General features: G+C 32.6%; 4 protein-coding genes across 5 annotated transcripts; 2 read left to right on the top strand and 2 right to left on the bottom strand.

The window, feature by feature from the left end:
• Window positions 1-1,791: 1,791 nt before the first annotated feature.
• On the bottom strand, window positions 1,792-2,862 carry LOC122526484 (protein transport protein Sec61 subunit gamma). Its single transcript, XM_043649917.1, has 4 exons — window positions 2,755-2,862; window positions 2,189-2,295; window positions 2,023-2,125; window positions 1,792-1,940 (listed from the first exon to the last, which is right to left on the bottom strand). The coding sequence occupies exons 2-4, from the start codon at window positions 2,280-2,282 to the stop codon at window positions 1,931-1,933; spliced, it is 207 nt and encodes a 68-aa protein (XP_043505852.1). The 5' UTR covers window positions 2,283-2,295; window positions 2,755-2,862; the 3' UTR covers window positions 1,792-1,930.
• Window positions 2,863-3,199: 337 nt separating this feature from the next.
• On the top strand, window positions 3,200-5,725 carry LOC122526472 (NPC intracellular cholesterol transporter 2 homolog a-like). 2 transcript variants are annotated; one of them, XM_043649904.1, is made up of 5 exons: window positions 3,200-3,362; window positions 3,716-3,836; window positions 5,034-5,147; window positions 5,232-5,413; window positions 5,494-5,725. In XM_043649904.1, the coding sequence occupies exons 2-5, from the start codon at window positions 3,752-3,754 to the stop codon at window positions 5,575-5,577; spliced, it is 465 nt and encodes a 154-aa protein (XP_043505839.1). In that variant the 5' UTR covers window positions 3,200-3,362; window positions 3,716-3,751; the 3' UTR covers window positions 5,578-5,725. The 2 variants fall into 2 exon arrangements, with proteins under 2 accessions (XP_043505839.1, XP_043505832.1); XM_043649897.1 differs by having other exon boundaries at window positions 3,200-3,380.
• LOC122526453 (serine/threonine/tyrosine-interacting protein-like) lies at window positions 5,726-7,367 on the bottom strand. The gene is made up of 6 exons (XM_043649861.1): window positions 7,170-7,367; window positions 6,893-6,994; window positions 6,661-6,812; window positions 6,408-6,596; window positions 6,124-6,340; window positions 5,726-6,039 (listed from the first exon to the last, which is right to left on the bottom strand). The coding sequence occupies exons 1-5, from the start codon at window positions 7,206-7,208 to the stop codon at window positions 6,130-6,132; spliced, it is 693 nt and encodes a 230-aa protein (XP_043505796.1). The 5' UTR covers window positions 7,209-7,367; the 3' UTR covers window positions 5,726-6,039; window positions 6,124-6,129.
• Window positions 7,368-17,470: 10,103 nt separating this feature from the next.
• On the top strand, window positions 17,471-22,200 carry LOC122526275 (endothelin-converting enzyme homolog). The gene is made up of 17 exons (XM_043649589.1): window positions 17,471-17,486; window positions 17,931-18,006; window positions 18,164-18,261; window positions 18,427-18,483; window positions 18,643-18,700; window positions 18,881-19,071; window positions 19,184-19,421; window positions 19,503-19,749; window positions 20,052-20,328; window positions 20,394-20,549; window positions 20,635-20,870; window positions 21,006-21,115; window positions 21,208-21,266; window positions 21,368-21,416; window positions 21,491-21,677; window positions 21,772-21,948; window positions 22,027-22,200. The coding sequence occupies exons 1-17, from the start codon at window positions 17,471-17,473 to the stop codon at window positions 22,198-22,200; spliced, it is 2,406 nt and encodes an 801-aa protein (XP_043505524.1).
• Window positions 22,201-26,130: the final 3,930 nt, after the last annotated feature.

Here is a 26,130-nt window from a genome sequence, read left to right as displayed (position 1 = left end):
GACATTCCTTCGTAATAACCGTACTTTGACATTCTCGTTTATTGTAATTCGTATAATGAACAGATTCGCTCGTCGCGGATAGTGCTGCATGCGTTTCTCAAAAAATTGACAAATATTTTTCATTTATTCTCTGACAAAAGATTGCTTTATCCAATATATACGTATTTGTACGTAGTACAAGTATTTTTGTTGATATTGGCCTTCAAAGGATACTTATAATTATTATGAATATATTATTAATGACATTTAATATATTAGACTTGCAGGCATACATACACATGCACAGTTAATTATTGATGTATATTTTACCATACGACAGATTGTTATATTTGTTAACAAAATCAAAAATAAGTGCCTAACGATATACCTCAGTTGTGGGTAGTTACCCTCCCTCGGTACGTTTGACAAAAATGGATCTTTTCATTATTGAGATAATATATATACACACATATATATAGATTATTCTTATATACATCTTAGGTGTATATTTTCGCAAATATTTGGTAATTCTGTACAATAAAACGTACCTTGGGTATATGAAAAGGAGGAGTTCTTGCAATTAACGTAAGTTAATGAAATTGTTAGCGCAGAACCGTACAATTAATAAGAAATGTGCTTAAAATAGATGAATCAAATGCTTCTCTTTACTAGAACACTGCTGCCATACAATCAAAGTGATCTAAGTGATAAACAAAGTCTTCCTACGCTTCCTTTAATTGAAGCGAAGAGAAGATTGATTTTTTACCTTGTGTTATTATGTACGGAATTATTACGTATACAAAATTTTTATTATCTATAATTTAAGAATATATTTAAATAAGAGCGAACCGAGACAGTCAGTCAGTCATACATATGTGGTGCTTTAGATATTTTTTTTTTATTATTATATTAAATTTTGTTAAGTTGCCTTGAAAGAGTATTTAATAATTTAATAGAAATGTTATAAGAGATTAATAGCCTCGCGTCTCATTGGTGTCTATTTCTATTTCTAATAAATCATTATCTTAGGAATGATTAATATATAGGATTCAAAGACATCTTGAAATTTTTATATTAAAAAATCAAAACAAACAAAAAAATCAAATTATGTTTTGATTCCTCTATATGCAAATTTTTGTTCATCTTTTTTACCCTTTTATTGTGATTCTTTCGCTTTAAACAAAAAGTATTTCTTATGTCTTTGAACGTATTTCGTAGATTCATAAGTATTTGTACATGCGAGTTATTTTAGTATCACTTTTGGCATCTGTTCTTGTAGTTAAATAAAAAAATGCATTACTGCCTTTATGAAATACATAAAAGTGCACATAAAATTGCTCGTTAAAACATGTGCCTTGTTTTTGGAGTATCGCCAATGTTCGAAATTCAATTTGATCATTTCTAACAATTGTACAAAATTTCTGCAAGAAAAAAAGATATATAATCTTGCGCAAATTTTTCGTTATCGTATAATCACTTTACGTTTCTAGGTTTCTTTTACTTCAATTTATATTAAAATCCCTTCAAACATGTTTTTTTCTGGTTGTAGCTTTTTCCTCGATCAATTCTTTCTTTTGTCGTAAATATAAATCGTGTAATAACAGCTAACATAATACTAGCAGAATGGCTTAATAAATTTAATATTGTAAATCTAGGAAGGAAACATTAATCTTCGAAATAAAAGTGCCTTGAATATTGGTGTTATAAGTGTTTTTAAAAACCACCTATTATTATAAAAACAAAAAATATATATATTTTTTATTTCTTCCTATTTTATTATAAAATTCATTATATATCATACATTTCCTTAGTTATTTAATTTCTATGAATCATAATATTTATAACATATAAACGAATTAGATATATTATATAAATTAAATTAAAATAGGAGCGAAGAGTGGACCAATTAAACTTATAATACCTTAACAATATTTTTGTATGTAGTATGGATTTACGAACCCCTGCAAACAATTATTAAAAGTTTAGACATAGAAAAATGAAGAAAAATTAAGAATAAAATAAATTCAAAGAAAAAATACTTACACAATGATATTGTTGATAGGGATATGAATTAGTTTAACGAAAAATCCTATGAAACCCATTATACAAAATCCGATGGCAGTGGCGATTGCAATTTTTTGAAATTCTGTAAAAAAGAAAAAAGGATTTTTCTATATATCTCTTACATTAACAAAAATATTACTTATACCTTTCCGATCTGGTTTTGTACATCTTTTGACAAGACGTATACTGTCTTTGGCGAACTGACGTCCTGGTTCTGTTAGTTTCTTAACCTGATCCATGATAGTTCAATTTCTACAAATTATAGAAAACAAATAACACGTTAATACAATGCAACCATATAGAAATGTAGACTGTTTAAAATCTAATTCAAATTACAGCTTAAATGTTTATTACAATCAACAAAATACATCAAACATAATACTTGACATATTTGAAGGTTCCAATCTTAACTGAATTTTTTATATTTTTATCAGATTAAATTATTCTAGATATTAAATTAATCTCCCTTAATAATAGATACAAACAAAAAATAATAAAAAAATTGCATAAAAGTTATATATGAAGATCAAAGAAAACAAAACATATTCTACATATATACAATTTAACCTAAAATATAAACTTGCTCGAAATAAGATTATAATAATTCAACGTTCTCTCTTAATTAAAATAAATAATGAATATATATACATTACTTAACAGAGAGAAGATTTATTAAAAAATAAAAAAGATATGTTTGAATACAATACTTACGTTGCGTGTTAATGAAGAACTTTTAGCAAAGTGACGTATTTCAGTGTTGAACAGTAGGACCATAAGAATAATCATCAGCTACGTGGACTAACGTTGTATTACGTCACTTCCGACTTGTGACGTTTCTTCGAAGCGCCATCACGGAGGAACATTATTTTACCGCGCTAATTTGAATCCTTAAAGTTTGCATACAAAACTTTAGGGATATATTACGTTACATTTTTGTCTTAAAACATGGTCGAAAAAACATTGACCGCGTTAAAAAATCACTTTTCCCTAATGTTTTCTCAAAAAATCAACAAACGATTGATCTATGTACTTTTTTATAACAATTCTGTCCAACTTTTCTTAGTCGTGGGCCAAAAAAGGGTAGATAATCAAAATGTCAATTAACGTTACATCAAAAATAATTGTATACATAAATTTAAGAACGCCACAACATCATAGCGGCCGTTTTTATAAGTTTTGTACATAAAATACGTTTCCCTTTCGTTTTCATAATTAACTTAACTTGATATAGTGTTTGTTTAAATTTGTATTAAAATAAATAGGTTTGCTTCGCGGGCCACCGGTTGGACAGCGCATACTAGAAAACAAGCTCGTTATCGGTATTTAGTATTTCATTTGTATGTAATCCAACGTTCATGTACATATTTACATATGCATATAGATAGTAGTATATCTTGATTCATAAGGCGTCTATGCGCATGTACAAGGAAATAAAATAATATTTCCTTCTTAATATTTCTTCAAATATAGAAAAGGAAATAAAAATTATTTACACTTTTGAAGATAAACTCTGTATACAATACAGTCTCCAATCGTCGGAGACGAGGAGCGATAATCACAGTTTAACATCAGAGACGTCTCCTCTTTCGTTCCACCCCTACGTTATTTTTCGTCCCCACCCCCATTTCTTCTCTTACACGTACCATCGCTCTATGTCTTTTCCAACGATCAGTGTTAATCAGCGCGGGAACGACGAAGAATCAACAGGATGACTCGTTCGATCTTTCTCTGCGTGTTTCTCGTTGTTTCGAGTATTCTCCAACTTTGCTATGCCGTTGAATTCAAAGACTGTGGTAAGCATCTTTCGATCTCCACGCATATACAATTGTTATTTTTTCATTAAAATAATTTATCCAGAAATATTATTTTAATTATTTTCTATCTCTTACGAAATTTCTTTTTTTTTTTCTATGTTAATATTAATATCAATGAAATTTGATTTATTTATCATCGTCGTTGCGAGTCACGTTGTATTTTTTTTTTTAAGCGGTAACATTTAAACTAAAGGATTTAATTTGAATTTTGGGATTATTTACAACGTTAGAGTCTTCGTCTGTAAATTCAATTAGTTAATATTGTTGCAAGGTCTTTGATCCAGCTAAGAAACGACGAATTTAATTCATGACTCACATTATCGTCCATCGTAGAGTCAAAAGACGTTTTCCTTTATTCGATATGCCATATCACATTTCACGAGATAACGCACATTCTTGATTAATCTATTTTCAAATTAATCACTTTAAAAAATAAAGAACAAAGAGATTTTACAATTAGCGTAAAATTTTTCATTGAAAAAATAAATCATTCTTTAAGATCGCGAGAAAATGTTTAATAGCATTAAATTTGTTTGCCTCGTACTTGAGCTAAACTCTTACAAATACTACAACTATACGATGCCTTAACTAACTTAATTACGATAAGTATCTCATTGAACGTAGTAATGTATTTTTTTCTTTTTTTTACCATTAAATAAATTAGCTAGTCTTTCTCGAGCATATAATGTAAATTATAATTCTACTTTTTTGATTGTATTATTCTTTGGTTCGTTTTTCCTTTTTTTCATCGTCGCAGATGATCCTATACAGTTTATCACATTTGTATTTCATTTCTAACAATAAGATATTTTTCGAATTTATTTTTGTTCGTCTCGTAAAATGTATACCTAAAATGATTGCTAGTATTTTACTCTGTTATTAAATCGATGTTATTTTTTTTTATTTCTTTTTTTACGTAATCCTTTGTAACTATTCTCGTATAATTCTTTCCATCTGCTTATTCGGTGTTATTGTATAATTTTCTGATAAATGTAGCATATTATTTATCTCGGACAACATTTTTAATAATTACAAATGCCACTTCCATGCAATGAAAGACTCTATGTATTTTAATAATTGTAATCTTTTGCTTATGTATTTTTGATAGATACATGATCATTTCAATAATTGTTTATATTATGATATTATTTCATTTCTTATTTAATCATTTTGTAGGCTCTAAGATTGGACACTTTACAAAGATAACTATTTCTAATTGCGATGCTTCCAAACCAGCATGCGAATTAGTTCGAAATTCTAATGTAAGTCTTGCTATAGACTTTATTCCATGTAAGTAAAATGACTTGTTTTTATTTCTATAGAATTTTCGATAAATTAAATGATCATATGTATTGGTATGCTTTTCTTTTTTAGCTCAAGATGTTTCCAAAATAGAAGCAGTAATTCATGGTGTAATTGCGGACGTGCCAATACCATTTCCTTTAACACATCCCGATGTGTGTACTAATCCTGAATCCAACATACAGTGTCCTTTGAAAAAGGATACTGAATATACTTATAAAGCTATTTTACCAGTCGAAAATACCTATCCTAAGGTATTGCATACAAATCATTTTTCTTCGAAAACAAACAATAAAAATGAAATATTTTTAACACCTTTTATCGTTATTTACAGTTGTCTCTTAAAGTTCGATGGGAACTGCAAGATGAGAATAAACAGGATATAATATGTGTTTCCATACCGGCAAAAATTAAATAGGAATCTCATAAATACGAATAAGATTATTTTTACTTATAATTATTTGCTATTTTCAATGGATAATGAATGGGTTTCTTAACGATATTGGTTCGTGATTGTAATAAGTATAACTGGTTTATAATGATTAAAATGATTACATAGTTTTTAATTAATGTTTAATATGGCTATATTTCAATCTGATAATTTTTGATGTACAGAAATGATACTCGATATATCACGAAAATTTGTCAATGTTAACAGACTAACGGAAAAATTTGTTATTATTTATAAATTTCCATCATTTGCCATTAATGTCAGTCGTCAAGATATATTTAAAAGTTAAACAAACAAAATTTGTTTTTCTCGTTTAAATAATTTTAGGTCGTTTTATTGTTTAAATTCAAAATATATTACAATCAGTACTTTAAATACCGATGTATTTGGATTAAATGTTTTTGTATTAATCCATATTTCAGTAGTTAGCTGAAATACGATAAAGTGTAATGTATTACCTACGATTCTTTAGTATAAATTAAGTCTTTTGGTAATTTTGGTATATATTTTTACTTGCTATCAACTGTCCATTGTATTCGTTCGATCTTCTACTCGTCCAATATCCATTTGATGAATCGTTCGTTTGCTTCGTTGCCTTATCGAACTTTGTTGACCATTTCTCAATGTTTCTTGCGCTTTATATATAGGCTCGTATTCTCTTAATTGTGCCATGAATCCTTCGTTTGGATTTATACAAAATCTCCTTTGTTGTACTAGGGCATACGCATGACTAAAATATCGATAAGAAGTTTTAATGACAGATTATGTTAAATACCTACGTCAATTATTTTACTTACGTTTGTGAAAGTCCATATGTTTCCATTAAATATGCTAAAACTAATGCGGCCGATCTTGATATTCCTGCATTACCATGAACTAAAACTTGACCACCAGAATTTATACCTTCGTCTATAAATTCTTTAACATTTTTAAAATGTTGGATAATATTTTCCGTGGTAGTATCGGCTATATTCAATACCAGATATCTACAATAGGCAAATATTTCTTTATATGTTATTAATGGTCTTAACAGTGCAAATAAATATGTACTTGAACCTATCCGGAAAGTTTGGCCGTATAAAATGTGCTTCTATATCCTGTCTAACGCAAATTATATGAGTGATACCGTGTTCAATCAGAGATTCTAATTTGGATCGACTTGCAGCACTGTATGGTCCGAGATACAAACCAGGTATCACTTTCTATAAAGATATATCATTAAGAAATAGATTTCGATATATCTCAGACACTCGTTCTTTTCTAGGAAAAATTATTTATATACCTGCATACATCTTCTCATAGTATAAGTCCATTCTTTTGGCCCATCCAATAATAAAATAGGTATTCTTGGATATTCTTCTGATTTATTTTCACCGGTGCTTTCCTACAATATTCAAATAACTTGTATCAATTTATTTATGAAAAAAAAAGAAGAAAAAGATTCGTTGGAAATTATATTCTTATGAATAATGACAAGTTTTTAGGAGTAAATAAATAGCATAACCTTTACAAAAAATTTCTTTCCAAAAAACACATTATTGATCTCATAACGAACAAACCTTATCTTGGAGTTTTTTGCTGCTATCTACAGATATCATACCACTAAATTTATTATTTACAAAAGTTTCAAAACGTCAAGATACGCAGAAAATGACAGACCAAGAAATTCTTTTTCCCGCTAACGAAATATCACTTTTTGACGTTTAGATCGTAGTCCATTTTGTGCTACATAAACGTCATCTGTTGGTAAAATAGGAAACTCGAATGATCTCGATTTTTAAATATTTCGATATTTCTCGATTTTTTAATATTTTCGATATTTCTCGATTTGATGAATACTTTCTCGTTTAAAATTCAAAAACATTGATTTACTACTTTTATTTGTTTAAACATAATAGGTATATATATTAATATATGTAATATAATATATGTAATATATAAAATATTTATTGAATGTAAATGCTTTTATTTCATACATTTATAGACATATATGCATATACAATATGTATATATAAAGAAATTGATTTTCGATAATTTTCTTATACGATCAGAAACGATAAAGATACAATTATTATAAAATATTATTTTTGTTTACATATAAGTATTGTAATTAAAAATAATATGTCTTTCTAAACTTTGGATCGAATCGTGATGTAGAATATTTATAAATCATGCGTATTGGATCTCAAAAAACTTAGCCGTGTTTCTAAACGTTGCCGGATTCCACGACGTAAGAGTTTCCTCAGTGTGAGATGTTATTAGAAATATTATGACTCCTTTCTAAAAATAATTGCACTTCTGAAAAACTCATTGTTGTAGTACGATCGGCTATTCGGCCGTTCAATTTCGTAATCCGTTGGCGGTTAGTTTCTGCGATTAATCAAATCAGTTGTCTATTTCTTTTCTTACTCTGAGGAATTCGGGAATATATTAATAGTATTAATATAATAAATTTTCTTTAGCATAAGTATCAATCTATTTTACAAATCATTATAGTATGTCGACATGATTGATTGTTTGTTTGTTCGTTTAGATTATACTCTAACGAAGGAGGCTCTTTAATTCGAATTATTGATCGGGATTAGAAAAATATTAAAAATAAAAATGATTATAGAAAAATTGTTTTGCGTAAGATTGCGTCGGATATCCTAGGAGAACGAGGAACGATGCAATTTAGTTACGAAGTCAGGCGAACGTTGCTTTACGAGACGGTACTAACGTTGGCGGCCAACCAATTTTCTTCCGGGTCTAAGCTAATACGTTCCTATCAATCGCGGCCGCTTTCGCAAAGAAAGTTTACGTGAACGCATTTGGTTTTGCAATGTATGAAATGAAACGTAAGTTTCGTTACTATTGGATCTAAAGAATATAAAAATCTTTTATAGATTTTTACGAAATTTATTTTGGTTCTGTCAAGAAGAAAAAAGCAGAAATAACAAAAGACAGGGAAAAGAAAGTACAACCAAAGCTACTTCTTTTTACCGAATTTTATTTTCTATTGTTACAAATTGTTTGAATTCTTCTCGAAAGTTTATTCGAAAAAATTCAATCCAGTTTAGAATTAAAGAAAGGCTAATCAATAATACTGTCCCTGGGAAGATAATTAGGTCTGCTTTTACGAGTGAATGGTATATACTTACATGGTATGCATGCATGTACACGTGTATGTACGTATGCAAGCACATAGGTGCGTTATAGATGCATAAGATGCCTTCTTTCCATTTTTGTCATTTTCAAAGTCATTGCTCGCGGCTCTGGCACAACGAGATGAGATAATTTCTCGATTATTTCTTTTCATCAATTTACACAATTGTTTTTTTGTTTGTAATAAATAAACATTTAGGGGAAGAAATCGTGTTTTAGATTCGTTGACGTTATTATCGTCCATTGATGTCACTTTGAAATATTTACGAATGAAATGACTTTGAATAGTTGCGCATATTTGAAGATGTATTTTAAGACTACTTCTATGTAACGTTCGTTATAATGAAAGGATAAAAAAGTATAATGTGTATATATAGAACGAAGGAGAAGGCGTGTGGCAGGCTGAAACGCACGCGAGCATGCTTCTGTTCACTTTCTAAGACGGTGCTTAGCTTGGTTCACAGATATGGGAATCCGCATAGCCTTCGGCATCTTGATTGTCGCAATCGCCATCCTTGGCTTACGAATCTGGAGCATTCTAGACTCGTGGTTGACATGCACAAATGTCTGTCGAAAAGTATCAACGAAACGAGAGAACAAAAATGGATTTTCTATCGAAGATTTCCGGCACCTTGTTCATTGTTCGATCCCTCCCGATCTTTCTTTAACCCTCTTGATCCTTTGATTCCGAATCAATCAGCTTTCGATACGCTCTAGATAACGATTCTGTACGTTTGTCTTGAATTGAAAAAATCCAACGTTTTAGATACCTGCATCGATAGTTATTTTCTTCATCTCTTTCTTTTTTCTTTTCTTTTCTTTTCTTTTCTTTCAGAACATTCGAGTCACAAGGTATACGACCCTTTCGAAAATGTCCACACGTTCTCGGACGACGAGGAACGCGGTCACGAGGAGGGTAAAAAAAAATTGCATTCTACCGGTTCTTCGATTACTTTTCTTCCGTTCGATAGTCGATGAATTACATTATCGCTTACTCTATCTTGGTTTCATGCCATTTAGAATTATCGATGCTTGCTAAAAACTTATCAAAAACGTTTGTTCCATATTTATTTCGTAAAAAAGTAGACTATTGTAGGTGTTCTTACGCAAGGGAAGCATGATTCATCCTTTTCTCGAAGTAAAAAGAATATTTTATTTGTGTAAGAAATTGCATTTATGTATCTACCGTGTATGTATGTATCTTTCGTTACGCGTTAAATTTTAACGAAACACATTATCGGTTAGTTAGTCGGTACTTTTTTTTATTGTCTACGTAGCCGTAGGGAGAAACGATCGACCTCGATTCTCGATCACCCTTACTTGTATGCTGCAGGCAGTTAGAAATCGTTACGAGTTATGGGTATTTGCATTTAACTTGGATTACAAAATAACGAGACGAAAGGATTTTTCAATTTTAATTTTGGTTCTTTATTTTTGTTTTCTTTTTTCCCCGGGTATAAGAATCTATTCGACGATCATTGAAATGGCTTATATTTCTGCTCTCGGTCATTTTTATCGATATACATAACTCATAACGTAGAAGTTAGGTTTGGTTAGCGTATAATAACAAGGCACGCCCGGTCCGTTGTCTAACGTCCATCTCTAATACGAAGCAGAACCGAGGCGTTACAAAATAATGGGAATCGTTAAACTTTCCAGATTTTGCAACGATTCCTACGAGCAAAGCCGCATTAACATCCGCAACACGGGGTAGCTCTAGCCTAGCTCTCTAACTCTCTGCTTTGAGAACTGAAACGTAACGTGCGCTGTTCCATTATTGCGTAAAATCTCTCGAGTGGTGACTGGTAAGAGACTCGGTCCTTGGTAGGTAATTGCTAATCACTCGAAAAAGAAAAAAAACCGAATAAAATACAAATACTTTTACTACGTTTGCCGAGGGACGGGTCGAATGCCTCCGATATTCACGTATCTCGATGTTCTTCGATCACCCATTCGTTTTGTTCATTTTCAATCGGAGAGAGCTTATTTTCCCCGAAGAGACCATCTTCTTTTATCATAATGCGATCATTTCGTTTTCCAATAACGTCCGAGAGATTAGGCAATCGGCGATCGCTTGGATTTCCATGTAAAGGGCGGTCAACTTCTACAAAAGGTAAACCTCTTCGTTGGAGAAGTCGAGAAGAACCGTTTTTAGCTTCGACTAAAGGTGCCAAGGTGCTAACTTTTTTGTTGATTTCTTCGCCAACCTTCGATCGAGAAGATTCACAATTGACGATTGGCCTAGAAAGGTTTAACGAAAGAAAAATTATGGATCTTATTGATTCAAGAACATCGAATAGATATGATGATTTTCCGGCTACGTTGTTCAAACTGTTTCCAACTTTGCGAGAAGAGATTATCTTTTAATTTCACACGCGATATTCGCGAATATGTTGAAAAGCCACTTTCGTTTGTATGATCTATGAACTGAACACCACTGGACTCCGAAGATCGTGACTCTTTTTATCGCTAAACTGAAATTATTGTCCAATTAGTCGTTAATTTATGCCATTAGATTAGCCGATACTGTATTTCTCTTAGACATTTACACGGAGTTTGCATTTGGTGTCGAATTTCTAGAAGCGAGATGTACTCCTAGTACTTATTAGTATTGGAGAGTTCTCGTTTGTCGACGTAACTCACTTACGAAATCGCGATAAATCTTAAAACTATGCTTGATTCAATAATAAGAGTTTAATCATAGTTAACAAAGTCAAGAAAAAGCGATGGATATTTTAATGTCAATGATTTAAATTAACTATCTACGCATAAATTTCCAAGATCGATCCAATTTATCCAGATGTTTTCCATACGTTCGATAAAAACGGTGAAATCGTAAACCGCAACCATTCGTGTACGTCGTTCTATATCAATGATTCCTAATACTAATTTAATTTATCTATTTTCTTAGCAACAACGATGGCACATTAATAAGTTCATATTAATATTTTAAGCTCCGATAGAAAGTATATTTTTTGTCACGAATCTAGTGCAATTTTGTATGATACAAATATGCTCTGAAAAAGTTTGATACTCGAGCAGAATTATTGGCAATAATGTAAATTTGTCCTCGCATCTTTGGAATTATTTGAAAAATGATAGAATAATTAAATTCGTAGGAATATAAAAAAAAGGGTTAAGATAGAATACCGGAAGTGACGGTTCGACTATAGTTTCATGAGTATCGAACTCGGGCACCGAATAAGGGGTCCGAAAGGGTCGAACGCTATTGGTGAAAGGGGTCCGTATGTACTGCAATCGTCCTACCCCCGCCTCTTGTTAGGTACCCAGGGGCCTGGGCAGGGCATTGCTATAAAAGCATACCGCGTTGCCCCTCGGAAACGTAGTATTTTCCCGTGTACCGCACAAGAAAAACCGTCCACCACCATGAAGCTGCTCGTAAGTTTATTTAACGAGAGTTTCTTTCTATATGTAATATTATTATTATTATTATTATTATTTCTTTTCAAATGTTCTTACGTAATATACGATTATATATGTTTTAAGTAATTGTGAAAATTACTCGCAATATTTGTATTATATTTCTTTGTTAATCCTAGCAAGAGTATTATTAATTATGATACCAATTGAAAATTACAGATCGTTCTTTCCGCCGTAGTGGTGGCTGTTAGTGCTTATCCCGGACATCCATGGGCCGCACCGGTAAGTTGCATCAATTTACAAATTATACGTCATAACTTTGTAATTATCTAAAGGATCGTTGCATGACGATGAAATTACAATCGTAAATAAGACACATAACGATTGTTAAGGTAATTCGATGTTGATTTTCATTTTGAATCGTCTATCGATTTTACTACGAATCCAATATCGATCTAATCACGATTACGTTGACCTATATGAGAATGATGAATATTCTCTTGGTTACCCGAAAACTGGACAGGTTCGGGCCGAAATAACATTGATAATAAATCTCTCTTATCAACTATATTGTGGCTAACGATTCTTCGTATGGAATAATCTTCATCATCGTCGTTAATGAAAAACAACAATTTTCTTCTCGATGGTGCTAACAATTGTTCATCTCACCTTCTCTTTGTCTATCTGTCTGTTTGTCTGTCTGTCTGTCTGTATTTTTTCCTCTCATGGAAATGATCGTGTAACGAGAACGATCGTGGAAATGAACGTACTTCAACATGTTAACCGAGTGATACTAGACGTACTCGGCCAAGTAACAGATACTCGGTTGAGGTAAAATCGTCGAAAGGGACGAGAGAGATAGTTCGTTGAAAGAAGTTTCTGAAATACCTCAGGTCGTCTCACAACCATGGCAAGCTCCAGCATGGCCTGCGCCTGCGCCTGCGCCAAAGTACATCAAGGTCGCCGTACCAGTTGCACAGGTACATGCACAGGTAATCATAGATAATCCTATCTAACAATGAATCATATTTGTGACGAAAGAGAAAAGGGTTTCGAGAGTGATATGAAATCTTATTCTCGCAGACAGTGTCTCGATCTGTGTTCTCGATCATTCTCGATCAGGGATCTAATTGGTGTCGTAGGTCAGGTATAGCGATCGACTGGTTAGGAAATCTCCACTTGGACACCCTAATTATACCGGCTAATTGGATATTATTCTAACGAGGATATGTATGCGCAATCGCGCTTGTCTCAAATGAAAGACGAATGGGAGACGGAGGAAAGCGAAATATCGGGGACGCACATACGTCTGCTATATTCATCTTATCTACGAATAAGAAGAAAGATACGAGATACCCCGTAAGATTCTAATTTGAATATTTATTTATTTAGGTCCATGCTCCAGCCGTTCATCACGTGATCAACGTACCTCAACCGGCACCCGTTCCTCCAGTTCATCCCCAGCCCCTGAACATCAAGGTACCCCATACTCAATCGGTGAGAATACCATACGACGGAGTGCACGTACCATCGCCTCATTTGGTTGGAATCGAACATTACGTTCCGGAACCCGAGATCAAGGTCGTAGCTAAACCGGTGGCTCATCACCCCTGGTAGACGAAGATCTTTCGAAGCATCCTACCTACGAATCAGCTGGTCCAAGGTGGCCCAGACAGGCTCGACCCTTCCGAGGGAATCGTAAATAATATCTAACATCGGAAGACAAGATCCGTTCTTCTTCTCTCCTTTCAATCTCGAAACAGTATTATAATCGTCCGAAGAGTAATCCCGAGGATCAAGACTGGACAAGGTTTGGATCGCGAAGGATAAAAACGACCCCCTCAGGATCGAGCTTAGTTTTTGGACCACCCGCGGACCAAGACCAGGCAATCATGCTTAAAAAAATGTCCACTATCGCATAACATACACGCATTAGACACATCTATACAGACACATTTTTAAAAACACATATGATCGACACTTATACGTACATCCCACTATCAACAGGCGCGGTAACCTTCCAAATCTACGAATTTTTCTGAAATTCCTTACCGAGAGAAACCCATTCTTCTCTCCCGTACCTAGTTTTGTCTTTTTACAACCTTCTCTTTATCAGCACCTCGAAATTTTGCGCGGCATGTGATATTGAAGAAGACGTCACGATTACATTGGATAACGTCATTGTATATTTCTCTAGCCCTGTTTTCCGCTCCACCCCCTTCTCCCCAAAAAAAACCCTCGAAACGCCCGTTCCCCGACATCCACCTTTCTTCTTATCTCCCCAATTTCATTTTTTGTCTCTGCAGCAACACTTTTATTTATTTTCTAATAAAAGTTAATTTTTATGTCTTGTGATAAAACGAGTCCACTTTCTTAGTCCTTTTATCTTATCTTTATAGATCGATCGGAAAATTGGAATGCGTTGATGTTATATTTCTCGCGCGTTACAAATGTCTACATTTATTTTTTCATTCGTCTTGTTTTTTAATCGATTCAACCAAATGGATTAGGAGATGTATCGGATAAAGGATTTTTTCCTTTTTTTTTTTTTGCTTTCCAAGTGTAATGTTACAACGAACTAATATCGGTGTGCGTGTGTGTGTGTGTTAGAAGAGCGGTTAACCCGGACGATACGAATCAATTTAACGTTTCCATGACTCCGCATCGTCCAAACAGAGAGAGAGACGTTAAACTCGACGTTAGCATAACGTTTCGACGAGAAACTTATTGTGTTCGTTGATCGAGAAATCAGAAAACGAATGGGGAGAACCTTTTTTTTAGAAATGAAATAAAAAGTAGAATCAGTTTTAGAAGGAAGCCACGTGATAGTTAGAAAATTTCTAACAAGTTGATTTGCAAGAAGTTGATTTGCAACAAGGAAGGACTCACCGACTACCGTGCGAAACATATTACGCAACGAGAAAGCTTCGGAGCGATGTTAATCCGTTCGTTATTCGAAATATCATGCGAACTTATGTTAACATAATCGCGATGGAAGAGAAACGATCATCGCATAACGATCCTAACGTCCCTCTCCGATCAATTTTCCATAAAGTTTCACTTGCACGATGCATACGAAGCGTAAAATATTCAAGACTTTCGTAATCATTGCTCTAACACGATCGTAACAATGCGTTTATTATAATTTGTTCCAAGTCGTTGCCGGAATGTTGTTAAAAATATTCTTTCATAATTATTGTATACTTCCGAATGAATTTTAATTCATAGCGCAAAGGAATTTTCAAAACTAACTACGTACGAGGTAGATTGAAAAAAGTGCCGTTTCCTTGGGGGATCCCGTCGATGAAGGGAAAGGGCAACATTGTTAGGAGAACGTTATACGCGATCGTAATTATCCAATATCGTTTCTCGTTTCTCCGCTAACGTTCTTTCGAGTAAGCAAAGGGTAGAAAAAACTATAACGATAAATTCGTGCGAAACGGGAGAACGCGCTCGTAAAGAGGTTCGGAGAAATCGCCTCTGAGGAAAAAAAAGAAACATTTAAACATTCCCTTGGTAACTTATCTCGACGCATTATTTATTAGATTTTTTGTCTTTAAGATTATTCAAAATGTTCATTAAAAATGTTTTATTATTTTTGATTGGTCTTTACGCGTCAAAGTTTTTTGTCGTTTGTTTAGACATTTTAAAGAAAAAAAAAATACGATACCGATTCGTAATATGATCAACGATAATGTCCAATTAATCATTAGATCTATCGTAGTTTCTTGTTTGAAAGATTTTTTCGTAACGCCAAGTTAGGAACTAGAACACCGTATACATAGTTTCTAAACTACATAACTAAACTCAAACAATCTAATTGCTCACATTTCATGAGTCATTTTAATTTTCTTTTTTCCAACAACAATAACGATTTTTCTATTATAAAAATGTTTCTTTTCCAATTAAAATCAATGAGTTTCCTGTGATTATCCAATCGATTGATATGCGTTTATTATTTCCTCTAATGACTTGGTACGAATTCATTCTAATGCATAAGTACTTTCACCTAGTAATATGTTTTCTATTTAACTTCCTCTTTCATTTCATTCTAATTATTTATTTGGAAAAACTTCAAACTCATATTACTAGCGTGATCTGATATGCAAAACGAAATGATTTATTAAAATCTTTTGTCTATGTAACTTATATGATGATTCAGCTAGGAAACCGATTACGATGAATATTAAAAGTTGACTCTAGCATAGAACTGATTTCATTAAATATTCTAGTAAAACTCGTCAGTGAAATGATATTGACGCTTTGCAAAAGTATATCCTAGTGATACTTTGCATATTTCATTGCAAGTTGGATAAAGTTTGTACATAAATGATAAACCATACTTTCGTTCTCAAAGCTCATATTGATACTTCGATATTAGTTATATTCAATTTCTATTTCTTATTATTATATTTTGAAAACTTCATGCGTCCATTCGTATGTTTTTTTGTCTAATATTTTTAATAGGATACAAAGCATAGTTCGTAGTATAGCAAGATAAATACAACTTTTTATCGGTTATGCTAGAAATAACGACCAATGAGCTTACTCCATTTATAGTACAATTGCATGTTACCGAATTAAGTTCACTGACGTTTTTTTTTTCTTTTCTAATAACCATCTCATCATCGCAAATACGTTTAAACCTTGAAAACTTTTAATCTACATGCTTTGACTAGTAGAATATCGATCTCTTAACTTTGATAAATATATATAAAGACACATATCTATTTAGGGCCCCCATATATAACTGGAAATACAAATAATGTCAATATCGATTTATAACAATTACATATTTATATCTTCAAAGGACTCATTCAAGTTTTCTTATTAATTTACAAGCATCCCATAACTTAATGATAAATATCGATCATATCGATTTACATTTTTATCTGACGTGGTAAAGAAATCTTATTTTCATTCATAATCGGTTATCAATATTGTACTCTGAGAATGAACATTCGTTCCGACATTATATCTACTTTGGACTCGTATAAACAATCGTCTAAGTTTATACCTTCAATTCTCAACTTGTTTAGAAATTTAAACTTTTTCTTGTAAAACATGTTTCTCAAGCATGGTCAACGACGTTCAATTACCTTAGGAAAAAAAAAATATATAAATTGCAACGATGACTAAATTAGACGATTTAAGTGACATTTTTTTTGTCCAAAATATTTAATGGTTAAGTAAAAAAAAAAGAGAAAAATAGAAGAAAGTCGTTCATTGGACGAGAACCACTGGTTGTCGAGGAAAATGTGAACGTATGGACAGCCAAGTGTCCCTCGAGGTTGTTCAGTGTCGTCAGTTCGATCCGGTCAGTGGGCCATTCAGCATGAACAACGAGCGCAGTGAGTATATATGTATATATACATATATATATCTATATATCTATATATACTTTTTATTCCAGGGGTGCTATGTACTTCCTTGTTACGATGACCTATTATTAAATCACATGAGAATTTATAAAAAAGTATTTCTATATCGAGTCATATTCGCTCAATCTCTCTCTCTCTCTCTTTCTTTCTTTCTTTCTTTCTTTCCCTCTCTATTTTTATCTATCTATTCGTAAAAGATCATTGTAGACATTCCGAATAGTTCCCATTAACATTTTGATTACTTTCTAACATCCGATTTGGATTATGTAGTCTTTTAGAATCGTGAACTAGAGTTTGCGTGTCTAAACTGATTAAAGAAAGTTGATTGGTAAATCTTTTATTTTATTTCGAGAGATGAATGAATTATCAAATTTTATTAATAAAATTTTTTTTCATTTGTTCGTTTGTTTGTAGAAGAAAATGAGACTGCGTCCGTATACTCGATTGGTAGCCAGAGGAATTTGGTTTCCGTCAAATCCAAAAAAACTTTGTAAGAAAATATTTAAAAATTAGTCTTTTATTCGAATTTTTTCTTTTATAAAGTTTCAATATTGACTTCTTATATAAAATCATGCTTTACGCAATTGTTTAAATTGATTACTACAGTTAGATTGTTTATTTTATCAGAGCTTTAATACTTTTTATAGTTTGAAGAAACGTAACCAAATATCCAGTCTTTTGATGATAGTTCTATTCATTTTGATGGCTTCCTTATTCGTTGCAGTATTGGTACTTTCTATACTTTGTAAGTAATCCTTCATTATCATTCAGGATAAATGTTACATTGCGAAAAGAATTTTTTTTTTTCATTGATATTTGCAATCTCATGTTATAATTTGTAACGTCAAATAATAATTGGTAATCAAGATTACGTAGCTTACAATTTTCATCCGATGGTTGTTTGTTTCAGACTCTAGGATTAAACCCGATATGAAACTATGTGATTCTGAAGATTGCGTGAGGATAGGTAAGCATGATTTATATGAACGCGATATGATTACGTATAAGATTTATGCGAGGTGATAAGATTGACGTGTATTTTCTAATGGATACAATTAGAATAAATGTTCTATAGAAATGTAAAAAAAAATTGATAATGATTTACAACATTATTTTGTTCGATAAGCTGCTAGTCTTAAGGAATCTATGGATCCGTCTGTAGATCCTTGCGACGATTTTTATAAGTGAGTATTGTCTTTATAAAATTTGTCAAAAAATGGACAAGCGTGCGTTGCAAAGATATCTACCCACGATGCACCTTAATGACCGCAACCATTCCTACTTATACGTCTTCGAATAAAAATCGTATAAAATGTTAACACACGTTTAGTATTTTCTTGTTTATTTTTTTGATGAATTCGTAGATATACTTGCGGCAGATGGCCCCGAGAACATCCGATACCGGATTCTAGTCTAACAAATTCTTGGTTCAACGAACGAACCGATCGAGTATCTAGAACTATTAGGGATTTGTTAAGAACAAATATCAGCGACGAAGATGTACCTTGGTCCGTGCAACAGACACAAATTTTGTATACCAGTTGCTTGGACGTTGGTGCGTATCTCGTTTTATAAATAAAATAGTATACTTATTTTTCTCTAATACAATTGTTAAACATTCGAAGAGACAATTTTCTTTGTATATATAATATTGGTTGATTTTTCAGAGTCGATGGACAAGTTAGGATTATCGCCATTATTCGAGTTGTTGGAACTGCTCAATTTACCCTCAACCCCTGCGGCAATTACGAAGGAGACCAGAAATTACATCGACCAAATGGCTAGAGTTAAAAGAATTCTAGGAAGAGACGTTCTAATTGGTCTCGACGTTCTACCTGATCCTAGAAATGGTAGCAAAAATGTTATCTTTCTTGATACACCAATCATGGGTAGTCCTTTTCCCAGGTAACAGCACTAACTTCATCCTGTTTTTTACTTTTGCAAATTTAATGTAATTTTAATGAAATGATCTATATATTTTTTAAGTGACAAAGAGTTAGAACATCGTTTGCAATCGATTAGATTGCGAATGAGAAAATTAGATAAAACGTTGGACGACATAGACGAAGATTTAGAAGTGGAATTGTTATATATGTCTAACGTTATCAAGGAAGTTCTAAGCAATGGCACGTTGGATGCTTGCACCTTAGAAAATGAAAATACCTTTCCCAAGGAAAGCGATGTGGCAGATTTAGCTGCGCAGATTTATGAACTCAGTACCGTTTTGTATTTGGTGAGTTTACTTTCGTAGTTCCGTAGTTGCATCATTTTTCGCAACAAGATTACATATCAATTATTATTTTGCAAATATAGGTACATTTCAAAAGAATTTTCATTTCACGTAATTGCGAAACATTTGTCATTTCTAACATCCGACATTGCGATTGATAGTTTTCTAATTTCGTGCAAGGTTTCATTATATTTTTCTAATCGTTAACTATGATTGACGTTTTCAATTAGCGTATTTTAAAATATCACCTTTGTTGTGACTTTGCGTTTTTTCTTTTTTTTTCTTTTTCAATCTTTTTCAAACAGCTCACTAATTTCAACGTTAACACGAGTTTGACAGAAGAAAATATTAAAGACGAAGATTATATGTTTGTCGATGATCTTCAAAGATTGACAGACGAATACGTGATCGAAGTTAATTCGAGTCTAACGCCTAAAATTATTTGGAGACCTTTTATCGAGATGCTTTTTCAAGATGTCGTTACTTTGAATCTTTCGGGGAGAGACAAAGTTCTCGTGGGGAATTTGGAATATTTGAAAGATTTGGCTTTGGTCGTTGCTTCGAGGGATGAACAAGATATAGGTATGTTTTCAAATTCGTATCAGTTCCATCGCTTATCGTTGATAAAAATGTTGATTCTCTTAAAGAAACGTATATATGGTGGATCGTTGTTGACATAGTTGTTCCACATTCTTCGGAAAACTTACGAAAAGTATGGTTAAATTATCTTCACTCGTTAATGAACGTTGAAGTCGGTACATCCCAGTCATTGTATTGTGCCGAGGCTGTAAACCAACTAATGGGTCAGTACGTATGTCATCCTAAATAGTCGCAAACTTATTTTGATAATACAAAATTAATTCTTTTATTCGATTAATAATTATTTAGGCATGGCAGTATCCTGGCTATTCGTTGATAAATCGTTTCACAAGGAAAAGGCACCTAAAGTTCGCGAAATGTTAGAAGATATTAGAGCATCTTTTGCCACGTTGGTTCGAAAAACTGATTGGATGGATAAAGAGACTAAAAAAGTGACGTTAGAAAAGAGCGATAAAATGTCTTTGGAAATTGGCCATCCGGAGTGGCTTTTCGAGGAGGGTGAACTCGATGAATATTACGAAGATGTAAATACGATAATAAAAATAAAAATTGTACCCCTACTTATATCCCACTCTGTCTTTGAATTAATTAAAATATCTAAGGTCTAATATATTTTTTTCCCTGTATTTTTTCTAATATTATTTTATATTATTTTTCAGATAAATTTATCGAAAACGAAATATTTAGACAATATGTTACAAGTCGTTCGATCAATTTCGCTCGCTAAATTGGAATGTCTTCACGATATCAATTTGTATAACGAATCGTAGTGAGTAAATGTCCACATATTTACTTGGAATAAGTAATAAAATAATTACAAATTTATATATATAATTAATATTGTGGCCATATTATTTAAAGTTGGGTGACAGATCCAACGGACGTCAACGCCTTCCATACTTTTCAAGTGAATCAAATTAGTTCGTAAATATAACATATTTCTACATTTATATATATATTTTGATAATAACTATACTTATATATTACATATTTATTTTGATTTTTTGACAAATACATGCAGCTATTCCTGCTGGAATTCTCCAGTTTCCATTCTACGAACTTGGGCTAGAGTAAGAATTAACAAAAATTCAATGAATCCCGACCAACTTTGTTAATTAATAAATGTATGCATATGAATTTGCAGAGCTTTAAATTATGGTGCTATCGGTACAGTACTTGGACACGAATTGACGCATGGTTTCGACAACAGTGGTAGACAATACGATAGTAATGGAAATTTAAGACAATGGTGGACAAACGAGACGATTTCGGAGTACACCGAGAGGACCCAATGTTTCATAGATCACTATAACAGTTATTACGAAGACGAGGTATAAAATGATCAAAATAAGTGTAAGAATTGGAATGATCTTACGGATTGAACGAACCATTCGATCACAATTCAATTGAATGTTGTCCGAATAGGTGGACGATTATATAGACGGCGAATTGACCTTGGGAGAAAATATAGCCGACAATGGTGGTCTAAGGGAGGCTGTCATTGCTTACGAAAGATGGAAGGCCAGACACGGCGAAGAACCATTACTTCCGGGATTTACTCATTTAACGCACGAACAACTTCTCTTTCTTAGTTTCGCTCACGTAAGATGATCTAATTGGAAGTTTTAAAGAAAGTTCGTTTCGATGAACGAATGCCAAGTTGGTTTGACGTATTTTTAGTTATGGTGCGAGGCGTATACCGCGTCCTCCTTAAAATGGATGCTTCAAGATTCTCATTGTCCGGGTCATGTGAGACTTAGAGCGGTACTCAAAAATTCCAAGGAATTTAGCGAAGCTTGGAAATGTCCTTTGGGATCTAATATGAATCCAATTAAAAAATGTCGTCTGTGGTAGAGGAAAATCGCGTCAGCTTCCTCCTTTTGTTCAAAACTTATATGACATATTTGATTAACGATAAATATTATCGTTTATTATTTCTTCTAATAAAATAAATCTAAAGTAAAATATAATTATTATATAATATTAAGTAAGACACAGGATTGTTGATCGATTGCATTGGAAAATGTTTGTAATAAAACGAATTTATTTACTTATAATATCGACGAAGTTGTACGTTACATCCTGTGTAGTGTAATTTAGGTCATTTATTCATTTCTAAAAATTGATTTACATGTTTATATATGAATCTAACAAACTTGTATTTCATTAAAATAGTTCTTATGTTTTTTTTTTCTTTTTAATAAATGTACGCACCATTTTTATCAACGGGTTGGAGATATTCGTTCGATACTTTCTCGGTATTAACTGTACTTGTCTTCGTCAACGAAGTATCAACGGCAACTGGTTTGCTATCGAACAGATTATCGGTTGTCTCTAACGTCTTAACTTCCACTGGCTTCTGAACTTGGATAGTTTTAAGATTTTCTACCTCCGGGGTTGCTGGAGCTGGAGTTGGTAATTGAAAGATCGAGCCGAAATTTGGGAGTTGGGGAAATTGGAATTGAAAATTGGGGAAGTTATCTTGGAAAAATGTGCTAATCGGTCCAAATTGTTTAACATCGGAGTTACTTTTGAACAAATGACTATTAGCTGCAACAGGATAAGGAACTAAATTATGTAACTGAGAAGGTAGAGATTGATGAACTTGCGAAGTGTACAAGGATTGTGGGAATTGATAAGGAACGCCGTAAGTGTATGGACTAACATATAGATTAGGGAATTGGTCGGTCAATATTTTCTGTTGACTGCCGAAACTACCAATGTTTCGGAGATAGGCTTGATAGGCCGAGTCAAATTCGGATTGACTTTGCAAATGATCGTTGAACGTAGCGTGACCATTGACCGTCGGGAGGGCGAACTGTGAAAAATCAACGTTGCCAACGGAACTAGTTGGAAGATTGTTCACTGGAAGGACTAAACTCGAATCTACCACTGTAGAAGTTTGATGCGATACATCTGGAACTGTTAATAAATCATTTGCTTCTCTTACTTTTAATTAATAATATTTTTATTTGTTGCTTTTTATATATATTTACCTTGCGGTACGGTCAGCTGAGTTTTCACGTGAGTTTTGTGAACAGTTTCTTCCGAATGATCCTGGATCGTTGGAACTACGTCGTGTTCGACTTTCGTGTCGAGTAACGACACGACCGAGGTCTTTGAAAAAAATCACATCGCATTAGATTATCAATGGTTTTCTTTTTTTTCCTTTAACAACTCGACTCACCTTTACCTCTGGAACTTCGTATAACGTTGACTTTTGGGTGTTTTCTACTGTCTGAAATAGAATTCATTATAAAATCTCCTCATTGGAATTTGAAAGAAAGTCAACAAATAGTTTTAATATTTACTTTAACTTCGACTGGTTCTCCATAAGAAGTAACAGGAGAAGTAACCTTGACCGAATCTGCTAAATGGTCTACAGTTTCTTTATTCGGTACTACCTTCTAGAAATAATATTTTGTAATCAAATTCTTTTGAAAAAAAATATCTGTTACATAAGACATATATACAGAACTAAAATATATAGAAAATTGAAATATAACCTCGACTGATTTTGTAAAAGTCGTCTGAGTTTTCGTATGAACCTTGTTAGCTGCCTCGATAACAGGAGTTAAATACTGTTTGCTTGGTACTTGTACGTGATTAACCTAACGAAATGATCATTTTTAAATCAATTTCCGTTGAAATGAATTATTGTCATTTGTTTATTTACCTCTGGTACTCCATAAGTAGGTACTGGAAGTTGAGCATTGTTTTTTACACTTGTCGTATATTGATTTAAATTCAATGGTTGGTTGGGTTGATAATTGGGTGGACCATAGCCTTGTTTTACCTCATCGTCCAAAACGCTGTAAGAACCGACATAACCACCGAGCGATCTGGATATTTCTAACTCGTTCTCATGATGATCGTGCTTATGATAATCACCCAATGAAATATCTCTCTTTGGTTTATTAACAGCAACTGTTACCGCTACCACCGTGCACAACTATTGAACAAACAGAAATCAAATTAATCTATTTATACCTGAGAAAAATTAAATTAATAATTAAATCTAGAAATATTCCATTCGAGGATCGGTCCTATTTGTCAATCGTGTTGCGCAATATAACAGGTTTAGACGATTATGAAATATTTTTCTATTTTTTTTCTTCTCCAAACTTCTATCCCATATGATATCATTCGTTACTTTAGTTTCTTTTCTCGTTTATACGTTAAATTTATAATAAACAAATGTATTTTCTTCTTAAAAGTTTTCTGATTTTATAAAACGTTCCGTCTTTGCGTAATGTGTAGCGTGTAAAGTGATACGTGCAATTAATGAAATTGGTATGTTTGTAATTTTGCATTGAAATTCGTACTCGGATAATTGAAATGACGCAAATTGAAGAGAGAAAAAAAAGAAAAAGTAAAAAGAAAACAGGGTTGATTAGAGAACACCCTTACCACTGTTAGCAGGAGAAATCTCATGTTGGTCGTTCGGAGTATGCCGAGAAGTTGAGCATCTCTTCGAAGGTATTTCGACCTTTTATACCTGGCAGATGTTGGCCCCGGATGATGTTGCAATCCAAATGGCATTGGGAAGAACTAGATTTTTTTAATTGACTCCTAAAGATTTCAATTCCATGAATTTCCAATGCGAACACAAAATGTCTTTCTTTTTTATTTCAATGTTTTTCGTTTTGACCAAAAATTGTGACCGGTATACCTACAATAAATATTAATAAATTATCTAAACCTTATATCATCATTTTTGGACATATTTGTTAATGCATTTTTTGCGACTTTCGAGCTAAATATCAGGAAATGTTTCGAGCGTATAGATAAAGAGACATTTTTCGCGAGATTTAATGAACCGATTTTATAAATCCATTCGTTTCATTTGTTTCTATCTTTTATCAATTGATTTGGATCATTAAAATCTAGTAGATGCTTCCACAAAAATTCATTTCTTTTTTTATTTTTATGTTATTTGTCAAGCGTTAATAAATAATACTCGACTAACGATATATGAAATAGAATAACGGATTAAATCATCTCGACGATTTCATTATGATATTGCTATTATTACGAAATAAATATTACGAAAATTATTTTATATCGAGAATTATTACGATTGACTCGATCATTTTTAAAAGTTCACGAAAGACCAGAGATTATTATAAATTCCATCCCATATTAAGTTATTCAGAATAGAATGTGATCAGTCTTGTTATTTCGTATTTAAATAGTAGTTCCATTTTTATGGTTTTGTAGCCTTGACAGCTCATAAAATATAGAATATTTGGAGACTCATTTAGTTAAGTATCATTCGTTCAAAGTCCTACTCTCTCTTTCTCATTTTCTCTCTCTCTTTCTCTCCCATCATCGATAGATACCTTATCCTACATTTCTGTTTATAAGATCGATGGAATAAGTTCTAGAGTCCTACTTACTTAAATTATTAAAAGTCTCACTGGTCAACGTATTTTTTCTTTATTTTTTAACACACGAATTTTGTATCAATATTGTTTCTTTTAAACAAAAATCAAACATAACATTAAAATAGAGCAGTTCAAATGCGCCTGGTTGTATGCAACCGCGATACATCTCGATGTGAAAGTTATTTTCCAAGCGTAACAATTCGGCAAACGACACTCCCGATTATATTATATTTTTTCCTTCTAACAAATAACAGAATATTCATTTTGTTCGACTCGTATAATGTTTTACTACTATTTCGTAGACATTATTTTTTTTTGAGAGAGAGAGAGAGATCCCATGAATTGTTTCACATTCTCCTATAACTTTTTTTCTCATCAAAATGTACAACTTCCCGAC

This window comes from Polistes fuscatus, unplaced genomic scaffold, assembly GCF_010416935.1.
Source record: "Polistes fuscatus isolate 324 unplaced genomic scaffold, CU_Pfus_HIC Scaffold1, whole genome shotgun sequence".
Classification (NCBI taxonomy): domain Eukaryota; kingdom Metazoa; phylum Arthropoda; class Insecta; order Hymenoptera; family Vespidae; genus Polistes; species Polistes fuscatus.
This window is presented reverse-complemented; position numbering and strand designations above follow the sequence as displayed.